A 12,911-nucleotide genomic window follows, 5' to 3' on the forward strand; every position below is an offset into this window, starting at 1 on the left:
TGCAGCAGAAACATTTGACTTTGCTGTTAGAAATTGCACATTTGAGGGTACAGATTTAGGGGAAATGAGTGAAAATGTGGCTGCTTGAAACCTCTAAGCGTTATTGCAATAGAAATACTTTATACTGACACCTGAGTGTGTGACAAGTAATCCTGTGCACAACTCAGAGCTAGAAACATCTTACAAGTGTCAGCTCAATATGAAATTCCCAATATTGAAGCAAATCTACTTAATAACAATTAAGTCCTCATGAAAAAAAGGCCAAGCTTTGGAAATCTGATAAAAAGTAAATGCAGAGTACCACATACTATACAAATAATTCCCACAGCAAGCCCAGTGCTGGGAAGTGATGGAGATGCTTTAGAGATGAGAGCTGTACTCAGTGCAGCTGGAGTGCAGTTCTGTTACTTATTTTTGATTTATATTGCAGTAGTGTTCTGAAGTTTCTGGTCCCAGCAGCTGGCACAGAGACCAGGGAATCCTCTGCCCTGTGTTTCCCTGGGGGTTCTTGCCCCTCACTGACCCTCTTACACCCCACCAAACTTTGCAAGGAGCCAAGACCTGAGCTCAAGAATGCTCAGCATCCTCCAATGGTGCCCATTTCAGACTCCACAGCATTTCCAAATCAAAAAGGAAATAAAAAGAATGTATTTTCAAAGTAGAAATTAAAACCCTTGAGAAACCACGTGGAGCACGGCAGAAGCCCTATGCCCTCCTGCATCCCAGCCTGGGGAACCCTCACTTCCAGGCTCCCCTGCATCCAGCAGCACAAGAAGTGCCAGGCAGCCTAAAAATTCACTGTACCTTGGCACAGTTCTCACACTCGTAGTGCTTCCCGCTGTCGTGTGACATTTGGTGACGTATCAAGTTGGACTTCCAGTTAAAAGCTTTGGGGCACTGGTCACACTTGTACTCCCTCTCCTCACTGTGTGACAGCATGTGCTTCTCCAGGCTGTGGAAACAGGAACAGGGCTCAGTGAGACGTGGATTTATAGGAAGAGGAGAGAGCAGAGCACATAGTTACAGCCAAAAGAAAGAAAATTAAAAAGCCCCAACAGCCCAGTCCTGACAGAAATAAGTCCTGTGAGTTTCAGGCTCACCCCAGCCAGGAGGCAGAACTCCTCTCCCCACCAGAATAACACATCCTCTCATGTTTTGCCAGGCCACTTGCAAATGCTCCAGGAGATGCTGCTGCCATCGCTCCCCAAGGAGATTATTTCATACACCTCTCACTATTTCACTCTGGTAATTCTTCCCTGCAGTCTGAATTATTTCTGCCTTATGACTTTCCCTCTAAACACACCTTGGATGCCACCACCTGCTGTAAATCCACTCCTTTGATGGGAGTCATTTTTTCTTACAGCAGGAATAGATGAGGAATAACTCCTCTGGAGTAGGACAGGATGAGTTCAAGAAGCCTCTAGGTAAGGTACACCACAACTGAAGTTATTCTTGATTATTATTAACGGTGTGCAATTGTGTGGTTGTTCAGTCATTCATTTCTTAGTGGTTTACTCAGTCTATTATTAGGATATTCAATGTCCACCTAAATTCTGTCGCACATCTTTAAATTAAATCTTGTCTCTGAATTTTTATCATTCATTTGTAGCAAATATATATTTTTAAACAGCTGTATTGCTTGGTCACACAAACAGTCATTACTCGCACCACTGCTTGAGGGAAGATCACTACATAATGCAAGAGTGGATTCATAGAAAACCCACTGGAAAGTGGGAATTTTAGCCTGGGATGCCCAAACTGTTTTCACATGAAGTTCCCACTGACCTCTGCTGAATCAGTGACCAAACCTGCTGGGGTTACAGCCTTGTTTGGGTTGTGCAGCCCAAACAGCAACCTCCATTCTCAGCCACAGGCAATGGAAATGCTTTCACTCTGCAGATGCTCTTACTTCTACCCCTCTTCTTCTTTTGTGGGGGAAAAAACAATTCTGGCTTCTCTTCCTAATATTTTTATAACAATTGACTTTCCATCATGTAAACAAATTTGCCGTAAGACCCAAAGAGATTCTTGTTCCTGGTGTGGCACCAGCTCCCAGACTGGGACATCAGCACTGGGCACTCTTGGACCCAACACCCCCACCTTCCTGCTCAGCTATTTCTCCATCTAATTAGTCACACCCTCAAGCACAGCTCATCTGGGCCCTTTGTTTTATGTAATCTGGATATAGCACACTTTGGCACCTTTTGCATTGAACTGTCTGTGTGGTGTATGAGCCTTTCAATAATTCAGAAGTTCAGAGAATGGCTGCATTCACTCTCATTTTTCACTCTTTCTCACAGTACTGCCCATCTATTTATGATGACTCGTTCTTTGTTTTCTGCCTTTTCTCTTCAATATTTAATACTTTAAGCTAAATTTACATTTCCTCAATGATTCCCATATGTTAGATATCGTCCTCTCACTCGCAGGGAGAAAAGAACTTTAACACTGAATAACTCCCAACATGCAAAAACCTCACAGACCAGAGTCCTGCCTCACCCAGGCAATTCTTCTGACTCGATCTGCCTCCATCAGCCCCTTGGAACCAATCCCTGAGACTGAAAATCAGACACGTGGAACACCCAACATCAGCCAGTGAACAAGACCACCACAGAACCTGCCCCACTCAACCACCTTTTAAGCACCTTCTCCTACCTTTGTAAGTCTGGGAAGACTTGGTCACACTCCTTACACTCCTGGATTTCGTGCACGTCCTGAAGGTCGTTCTCGTTCTCCAGCTTCTTCTGGAAGTCCTCCTCCACCATGGAGAAGGCGGAGTGAGGTGTGCTGCAGGGGAACTTCTGGTGGTCCACCAGCTCAGCCTTGGACTCAAAGAGCTGGTCACAGTCCTCGCAGCGGTACTGGCGCTCCTCTGCAACACACAGGGGTGGGCACAGGGACACCAGCTCAGTTTTCACTCACCTTTAACCACCACCCCACCAGAAGCTGGATGATGGTGTGGTTAACGAATTGCTCCTCAATAAAAAAAAAAAAAAAAAAAAAAAAAAACTCAAAAGAAAGAAGGATTCCTAAGAATGTTTTATAATAAGGCTTTGATTCTCTCTTAACTGCCTGGGTGATATCCAACAGGAATCCCTAACACTGGCTTAGGACAAAAGTTTAAATACCAAGGACAAGTGTTTAAATGCCATCCTAAATGGAATTATACAGGGTCTAACATGGATATCCAGCAGAGGCTGCCAGTCTGTGCATTTCTCAATGAAAGGGACTGACTCAGACACAAACACCAGCATCTAAAATAGCCAAAAGGGTGTTTAGAGGTTTTTAAGGACTGTTAATTTTTATCAGTCCTTCTGTAGCACCCAGCCCTGCTCAAAGTAAGCCAGAGATGCATGAAGTTAAATTCTTTGCTTTGAATTCCAAAAAACTGGTCATAATTTCTTGCTGGAAAGTGTAGAGTATCAGCAAAGTGTTTGGAGTGAGTACTGCATTCCCTTAACTAGCAATTCCTGCAAAAGAATACATTAGCTGAAGAAAATCCCCAAAAAACAAACTTGGAGAACAGCATCCCACAATGGGGTTTTTTTCTGCTGTATTTTCTAGTGTTGGTCCATACAAGGAGCCAGACACCCTGGTTTGGTTCCAGATATAAATGCCCTGAGGCTCTGAGTCAGAAAGGCACTGGCTGGAATCCCCAATGAATGTTCTTGGTTGCTACTTGACAGTTGAGCTGATCCAGAGAAAGTGTCATGGGGCTCTGCTCTTGGCCATCCACGAGCAACACTTTGGCTCAGCCTGCTTCTAAATTAGCCCTGTGGGACATGATCCTGCATGTGACTGCAGAGATCTCCTCTGTGTCATTTGTACAATAGCTACTTGACCATGGGGACTAGGCAGGGAGAAGAGTCTGCGGGACAGGGGGACACCTTCAGCAGTAACTCAACAAAGATATCACTGGGGGAAAAAACCAGCACAAAACCTAATGGGAATGAAGGTATAATCCCCACTTTTTTCTTAAGAGAACAAGAATGTACAAGCAGTTACAAGAAAGGGGAAGGCTTGATAATTTCTGCCCTGCTCATTGTCCCTGAATCCCTGAAAATTTGTAAAATGTCCCTCTGGGCATAAACTGCAATATGCTGGGCATTAAGCAGATATCCCACACCCAGTCCCCACTGTGGCTGATAACCCACTGCCCAACAGGCAGCACAGCTGAAGGAGATTTTGGGGATTGGGGGACAAATCTAAAGCAACAACTCAGGAGTTTGAGAGGAAGAATATGTGTGTGGGATGAGTAAAGGACAAGTGTGAGGAGTAAGAAAAGCTGCGATGTCCTCAGAAGTGACAGCAAAATTGACAACCTCAGATTTCCTCTTTTCAAGGTCACAGTTGTTTGGCTAAATGACAAAAAATAATCTATAACCAGGGCCCATATGTGTCCTGCAGGAGCAGCACAGTCTTGAGGACATGGACTGCTGTTCTTCTTTTGCAACCCCACAAAAAAATCAAGTTTCAATCAGGAACAGAAAGGCAGAAGATGGACAAATGCAACGACAGTCCAGCTCTCCTCTCTGGCTGCAGTGAAGCCATCCTAGGTTTCAACAGAAGAAGAAGTCTTCCTAAATTCTGGGTTAATTTCAGTGATACTTTCTGCCAGATGAAAGAGTAAGAAGAGGCTAACCGTGGATGTCCGGAGCCATTGTTTCATGTGAATAATCTTCACTCTTCATGAACAGTAAGAGCTCCTCTCCTGGTTCAATATCTGCTACCACTCTGTAGAATATCTGGGGGAAAAAAATAGAAAGAAAAAGCAAGGTAAGCACCACAACAGGCAAAGAAGCACCAACCCCTGCTGGTGAGTGTGGCAGACCTCGTGGCCAGAGCCTACCCCCTCATGATGATCATGGTAAGTCTGCTCCATTCCAGCCCAAAAGTCGTTGTGTTTTGGGCTCTGTGAGAATAAAAAGGACAGCTTTCAACAGCCTCTGCTGCAAAATGAGCTGTGTGATGACTGCAGATATCACCAGCAACTTGTCTGCTGAGTTATACCAAACCAAAGTACAGAGCAGCCATAAAACACATCCCTGAGTTATCCTGGTAAGAGAAGGAACTCCTGTTACACTGGGAAAAGGTACTAAAGTAACTTTAATGCTTGGACTCAATTATTGTAGACGTCTTTTCTGACCTTGATGTTTCTATAATTCTAAAGCAGACACGAGGAGATGCTGCTGGTTAAGTCATAGGCATCCAGCCCTCCACTCCAACCATCCACATAGTCCAAAAAAGCTGTGAGGAGAGAAGCTTGCAAGAACCAGTGCACCTGGCTATTCCTTAGCTTCAAAGGGAAAATACAGTCCTGGAGGAAGAAACACCATGAGCAGCCAAAGCTGCTGGTGGTGGCCCTGGCTGGTACCACCTTGGCCCCTCATACAGGTGATGCTGGGCTGTGGGAAAGAGCCCTTTGGGGTGGCAGGAGGCTGTGGGGGAGGGCAAAGGGGACACCCTCCCTTGGGTCCATGCACCAGAGAAGCACACGCCAGCACCACCAGACTCTGCTGAAAGGAAATTCCCAAAATCCATCTGGCTGCTTTCTGTCTCAGCTGGAAATGTGAAGAGCACTAAAAAGCTCCATGAAGCAGCTCAAATAAATATTAGTAACTTCCTCGGGCCTTGTTAAACAAAACCACATGACAGCTATGTTTCCTATGTTAAAAAATGATGCCTTCGCTTTTTCTCAGTATTTTTAAAAGGTTTGCTCCCAAACTCTCAACGCTCATTGCAGTGTACGGGGAGAGAGGCAACAAATCACCTCCAGGGATCCAAGTCCCACAAATAAGTTTGTCACAGGCAGGGACAGGTGTCTGGAGGTTCGTGGGTACCTTCCCCACTGGGTCACACGAGGACTGTCACCCAGGGTGCTGCTGTCCCTGCCCAGGCACACACAGAGCATCGCCCACCGGCAGCCAGCACATACCCGTGTCCTCCAGGAGGTGGCCGTACAGCCTAATCCTTTCTGCCTGCACGAGCCATGCCCACTAAATGGGCTAAATACCAAAAATATCGAATTTGGATGCATTTCCTCAGATCTGGAGGGTTTTTTTCCAAGCCATGCCCACTAAATGGGATAAATACCAAAAAAATATCGAATTTGGATGCATTTCCTCAGATCTGGAGGGTTTTTTTCCTGCAGTTTGTCCCAAAAGCCGCTCCAGAGGACAGGGTAGGGAGTGGCAGTGGAGGCTGCTCATCCCACACCCCGGGGCTCACCCCTCACCAGCTGACAGAAGTGCTGGCAAAACGCATCAGGCACGAGGTACCAGTGCCACAACCCCCTGCTTGTGGCCAATTTTCCCCATAAAAAACAGGAGAAGGGGTTTATGGGCAGTGTGATCCTCCCTCCCTCCTCGAACCACCAGCCTGGGCTGTTTGGGCTTCCCATTTGTATCTCTGGTCGAGGGGATTTCAAACTCCACCGAGCGTTACGGAGGCCAAGAGAGCCTGGCAGTGTCCTGTGAATATCCCTTCATGCAGCCAGGCAAGTATTTGGTACCACAATCCCCTGAGGATCCAATGGTGCTGTCAGTGCCAAAGGATACAGGGCTGCCTGGTGGGCTTCAGCGTTCTGGGGCTGCACTGAGGCAACACAGCTCATCCCATCAAAGGCCAAACCACATTTAAATGGAGCCAGCTTTTGCCTCCTGCAAATAAACCCAGTGACAGTGCCACATCCAGTGAATATTTGCTGCAAGCAATACTTGGTTTTCCCTTTGTTACGACGGACGTATTGAAAAGCAGATTTTTAATTCCACAAGTGTAACGGCCTCTGCACATCTGAGAGGTAAGCTGCAGTTGGATCTGTGGAAGATAGGCCCAGTTGCTGGCTGGTTTGGGGTGAAAATAATGTGTGGAATAATGACATGTGCACACTGACTGAAGAGACTTCTGGAGACCTCCATCTTGGGGTGGAAGCAGAAGGACAGGACACAGAAGGAGCAGCACACAGCCAGGAGACAGAAGGACTTCCACCATCCCAGAGGGACTGTGCCAAAGCTTCTGCTCTGCCCAGGACTTGCTTCTTCTCACAGGTTTTGTTTCCCAGTCAGGTAAACACCGCTGTTCTTCCTGGGATGGTTTTGTACCCACACCAAGGAGCGAAAAAAAACCACAGCAGAGCCTTCTCCGGTGTTTTCCCTGTCCCATCACAGGTGTCTGGACAGACCTTTTCACCTCTCAGCACAGAGGGAGGACACATGGACTGGGGCATAAAGAGGGTCTTGTTCACAGGCGCTGTGCTGGGGAGCATCGCTTCTCTGGGGGCAGCCCAGGACGGTGCAGCATCTTTCCTGCAGCTGTGGGACACAGCCCCGAGCAGGAGCAGACTCTGCAGCCAGCTGTCTTGTCTGCACTGGTATTCAAAAATCCAAAACTGATCCAGCTACCCACCAGAAACTGTCTGGCCAGCCTCTCTGTCCCTCAGCAGGGAAACAAGATGAGTGTTTCAAAAAACTCAATTTTTTAAGATGAGCAATGCTTCTTTACTTTGCATCTTGCTCCTAACATTCTCCAAAAAAAAGACTGAGTGACAGATTTCCAGCTCTGGTATTTTCACATCCCTAGAGCCTTAACTTTAATTATTATTAAAAATAATTTTTAAAAATTCTATATATACAGAAAAAATTCACCTAACCCTTTATACATAAATTTACATTGCCGTGAGAATCTAAAATAAAACATATTTAAGTTTAAACCAAAACGATCATGCAAGTAAATTTATTCTGATTTTAAGAGCTGTCCTTATTTCTTCTCATTAATAGCTTTCTTTTCCACACTCTTCCCACCTAAAACCTCCTGGAATTACCCTGTCTGGGAAAAAGTGAGAAGCCAACTGTTGAAATGAACCACATTGCCTGAATTTTGAGACAGCAGCAGATGACCAAGGGCAGGCAGTGGGTCCTGTAACCCCTAGATGGGGAACCTCACAAACTCCCCCCAGCTCTACAGGTATCCCTTGGGCTGCCTGTGTTTTGCAGGAACAGCACCTCTACCACGGGCAGTACATTTTGTATTAGGAAATGCTATCATAAAATAAGTGGTTTTTTCAATTGCAAAGCTTGAAGATTTCTGGCACACAGTCCTGACTTTACTGTAATTAATGAAAGGTTTCAATTTTCTAGCTATTATTTCTCCAGCTGACTGATGCTGCTCCATTAACCAACTTTTTTGGGTTAACCTGCACTGAGGTCTGCTTGAGAACAAGTCAAGGAAGAGCTTCTGCACAGGAGAAGAACAACCAGAGGAGGCGGGGGATAAAAATTAAAAGCAAAGTCCAGATGCTCATTTCACATGCCCTGGGATCAACGGTGTGTGACTACAGTTTATGTAGGAAGAGCAAAATCGGATTCAGGTCTGGAAACACTTTCAAAGTTCAGGGGGTCTGAGATGGGGAGAAGCTGGGGGAGGCCTGGCTCATCAGTGCTCTGTGCCTGCCCACACCCACACTGCAGGTCAGAGATCTGTGCTACCGAGCAGAAATAAAAGCTCCCAAACTGCAAAGCCATAAAGGGAAAGGGGAGGGGGGGAAAAAAAAAAAAGGAACACACACAATTCACTTTTAAATGGATGAATAAGGCCTCATTGTTATGAATCCCAGTTTACTTTTCCTGGTCAGGCACTTGAAATTTTATTTATGCTTAATAGACTGCATTTGGCATGTGTAAAGATGACAGAAGCGTGAATTATGAACGACCTTCGACCTATTCAGGAAGTTGTAATAATTGAAATAATAGCGAAACGCGCTCCCCGCGAGCTCGGCTGGGGCCGCGCTCGGCCGCTGAGCCCCTGTGCTTTGAAGCACCCCAGCCATCCCCCTGCCCCTGCCAGCCCCACACTGCCCTGCCTGGACCCCCCTCTGCTGCCACCAGCATCCCCCAGAAGCAGGAGGGGTTAATTGAAGTTAAGGTTTTGGGGGGGAAAGCAGCGACTCAGTCACTGAGTGTGAGCAAAGGCAGGAAGTGCCATGCACACGTTTGTGGTGCCCCAAAGAGGAGATGAGTTCTGGTGCATCCTTTATTCCTGCCTACAGCTCTGGAGAACATTGCACGTGCTCCAGAGCTGCTGGGAAATTCAGGTTTTAGGGCAGGCTAGAGATGCCGCTCCAAGTGGATGCAGTTTGCCCCTTAACCCCGAGGCCACGTGCTGAACTCACAGCTCCCACCACAGGGGAGGCACCCAGGGATCCTGCCCTGCACTGGTGCACACAGGAGGAGCCAGCTTGGGATGGTGGGATGGAACAGAAGACCCCAAAAGTGGATTACTCCCTGGTGAGCCCCACCAGCACTCACTGGACCACATTCCATGGATGCACCCACCCCAAGCAAGGCAGCCCCATCTCCCAGCTCCTTTGGGGAGTGTGACCCAAGAGGCTGCCAACTGGCATCCACCTCCACACTGCTTTAGAGCAAGAGCGGAATTTGCTTGAAAAGTAAAACAAATTAAATGTCCAAAACTACTAATGAGCGTTATGTCCAAGAAGCTCCATCCAAATCACGAATTACACCCTCCAGACAAATGAAAAAGATAACAGACACACAACTTCACAACAAGCCGTAATTAAGAGTTTGAGGGGAAAAAACAAGAAAGAAAAAGGTCCAAATAGTACAGCTTCAATTTTAGCTCCCGTGATGAACAACTTGTGCAGCTGGAGAACTGTGTGATGAAACCCGAGCCAGGTTCCTTTTGCTATACTCAGGCAAATGATAAATTGAAACAAACTGGAGTTTTTTCAAGGGCCAAGGTAGAGGAGTCCTGCCTAAGAGCTGTACTGGGCCCAAAGAAAACTTCAGCAAAAATCCAGAGGCGAAAGTCAGCAAGCCTCTGCATGCAAGGGGCTGCGGGGGCACAAGTGGGAGCCCAGCAGGGAGAAAGGACCCTCCCTTCCCTCTGCAAGAGAGGGCAGGGGAACACCACAGTGCCTCAGCACCAGGGCTGTGAATCCTTTCCTTCTTCATTTCCAAAATGCCCCAAAATCTCTATGCAGGAAGGACTGGAGGAAGGATGCTCCAGGATCCCCGTTTTTCCATCTGGTGAGGGAAAATGTGCCTCCTGCTCCCCAAAACGAGAACTGCAGGATACCTCACTGCAGGGCACCCTTTCTGGCATCTTGGGGGTCTGCAGGCCACCTGCCCCCCAGTACCACTCAAGTTTTCTTCCACTGTCAGTGAATTTTAGCTTCTGTGAAAACCTTGGTTCCTCCAAGCTGCTCTGGTCCTGAAGAACCTTTTCCCTGGGAGTCACTAAACACTGACACCAGACCCCAATTTCTGTCACCCAGCTGTTCTCCTGAGCTGATCTAAACAATCTGTTGTCCTCTAACATCCATGAACCTCCACTAATGAACCACAACAATATCAAGCAAGGTCCAGTCTTGTCCTTCTAGGCTCTGTGGTTGCCCATAACTCTCTATGCTTTAATGAGCAGATGAGTAGGATTTGACAGCCCTCATCACAGAAAATCCCTTATCACTTTTATGAAACATGAATCATCAAGAAAACCTCATCACTTTTCAGAAATGGAAACAACAAGTTGCTAGGTTTGGTTCTAAACAGTTTATTAGGTCACATCAGGACAGTCCAATGCTAAGAGCGGTAACACCACCAGTGCATCAATTTCCAGATAACACAGGCAGCCATAAAGCCCAGACAGGAATTTCACCCACAGCCTCAGCTCTAACTGCAGCAAGTGGAAAATCACCACTGAGCAACTCTTCGTTCCACCAGCCCCAAGCTAAAACATCCCTTCGCCACTGGAGACAGATTTTTAGTGGGAGTTGAATTAAGCTTTATTTGCTTAATAACCAACAATTCACAGGAAGAATCATGGCAGAACAGAACCCTCTATGAGCTCAGTGTGTGCGTGCCCTCCTGACCCACAACAGCCAAAACCTTAATTTCACTCTCTGACAACAAAGCCCCAAAACTATTCCTTAAATACACAACTTTTGCAGGTGGCTGTGCGAGGAGCCCCTGCCCGCCACGGACAGGGGGCCGCGGCCGTAAAACCTGAAACATGAAGCTGTGCCTGCAGATTAAAAAAGTTTGTAAAACGTGTAAGGTGGGATCAGAGCTGGTGGAGCCTACAGCAGTAGGTTCACTCCTGTAAGTTTATATTACTGACATCAGGCATGCTGTTAAGAGTGTGATACTACTGGTTTTGCTCCCTTTGCAGTGGCACGTACTTGAGTATGAGGCAAGGAAACAAAACACACACACAAAAACCCACTAAAAACCTATTTCAGCACGCACAGCAATCTAAAACCTCAGTAAAGTGATCTTGAGTCATTCTGAGTTTTCCGTGGATAAACCAAGGGGACTCTTCAGGAGCTGCTTTGTTGGGGGGAAAGAGACCTGGAAGCCCAGGGCAGTTTCACAGGACTATGTGTCTGTATCACTGTCAGAACTCTGCAAGCAGTAAGCAAGATAAAAACAACATTCCGGGGTTTTAACTTCAACAGCTACCAACAATCATTCTAAAAATAAAAAAGTTTAAAAAAAAAATTTTGTAGTTTGAAGGTGACCGTGATCTCAGCCTGGAATGTGCGACAGACGCTGCCATGCCACTGCTTGATTTGCAACTGCACTTTCATTAACATACATCTTTAAAAATAATGCTTTTGCTGTGCTGACAGCACTGCCAGAAAGCCTAATAGAGCCAATCATTCTGAAGTCATTAAAAAGTTGAACTAATAGATATTTAACGATAACAGAGAGGAGTCATCCAAGTTAGCAAAAACTGCTCTAGAATCCTAAACTGACTCTGAGCTGAAAAAACACATTCCAGGGCAAGAACAGTGACAGGACTCTCTGCAGCTCTGCACACACTGTAATCTCTTTGGGGAAAAGAAAAAAACTGAGTGCCCAGTTTGTGGAATTTCATTATTGATATACACCTAAAATTACATATGTTCAGGTTGGATTGGGCATGACAGGAGATAATAGTAAGACAGCAAAAAGAAATCCTAGATCGACCTCATTCAAAATTTAAAAAAAAAAAGTACAAAAATGCAGCTTTTAAGCCCTACTCCAGCTGCAATCAAATGAAACATGAGTTGCATCCAGCGTGCATGTTTTGACTGCATCCCACCATTATCGAGCTGTTCATCTCAGCAAAGCTCATTTATACAGTCATAAGAAAGAGCCCAGGCCTTTTGTAAAGTTGATCCTAAGTGATGAAACCTAACCTCAGCCGTGAGTCAGGGGGTGGGGTGGTATGTCTCTGAAAAAACTCTGAGAAAGAAAATGACAAAAAAATGTTTTTCTTTCCCTCTTTTTGTTAAATGCAGCAGGTACAACACAGCAGAGCAACCAGATTACACACCGCCCTGGGCTCATCTCAATCCTGCCTCAAGCAGTCTGGGAACCACACCTATCAGTCAAGCTTGAATTTAGTAGTATAAACTTGTGGGCAGCATGAGGCCGGGAGCACTGGAAGGATCTTTTACCTTCTCAGGTACAGCCCAATGTTTGCTTGTGAATTTTACAGATGAGTTGAAGCAATTAGAGGTGAACAATTACTGCTGATCATGTGTCTGTGGCTCGGGAGCGAGCAGAGACTGGGGATGCTCCCCATGCAACTAGGGCTGCTGAGCTGCTGTGTGTCCCTGGGGGAGGCAGGCAGAACTGGGGTGTCCCCCCATGCCTGCACCCAGCACTGGCTGTGGCTCCAGCTGAGCTGGGCTCTCCTGCACCAGCTGGGCTGCATTGTCTCTGCCCTCCAGCTCTAGCCACAACCACTGACACGCATCCTCAGCTTCACCTTCTTTTTATTTCTCCTTTTTATTCCTTTCTTTTTTTTTTTTCCCCTTTTATTTTCCAGAAGCTACCGAGGCTGAGTGACCCCAGGCAGCCCCACACAGTCTATATGTGCACACTCAGCCCTGACTTGCATTTGTCACT

General features: G+C 46.4%; 1 protein-coding gene across 6 annotated transcripts in view; it reads right to left on the reverse strand.

Annotated features, from left to right (window-relative positions):
- Positions 1-12,911, reverse strand: part of MECOM (MDS1 and EVI1 complex locus) — a 326,734-nt gene that overhangs the window by 31,253 nt on the left and 282,570 nt on the right. For all 6 annotated transcript variants that reach the window (XM_041405843.1, XM_041405838.1, XM_041405839.1 and 3 more), the window contains 3 exons: positions 4,643-4,745; positions 2,656-2,872; positions 805-952 (listed from right to left, as the gene is read on the reverse strand). In XM_041405843.1, the coding sequence (XP_041261777.1) occupies positions 805-952; positions 2,656-2,872; positions 4,643-4,745 (468 nt within the window). The remainder of the gene's footprint in view (positions 1-804; positions 953-2,655; positions 2,873-4,642; positions 4,746-12,911) is intronic.

This window comes from Onychostruthus taczanowskii, unplaced genomic scaffold (genome assembly GCF_017590055.1).
Source record: "Onychostruthus taczanowskii isolate IOZ18803 unplaced genomic scaffold, ASM1759005v1 scaffold24, whole genome shotgun sequence".
Taxonomy (NCBI): domain Eukaryota; kingdom Metazoa; phylum Chordata; class Aves; order Passeriformes; family Passeridae; genus Onychostruthus; species Onychostruthus taczanowskii.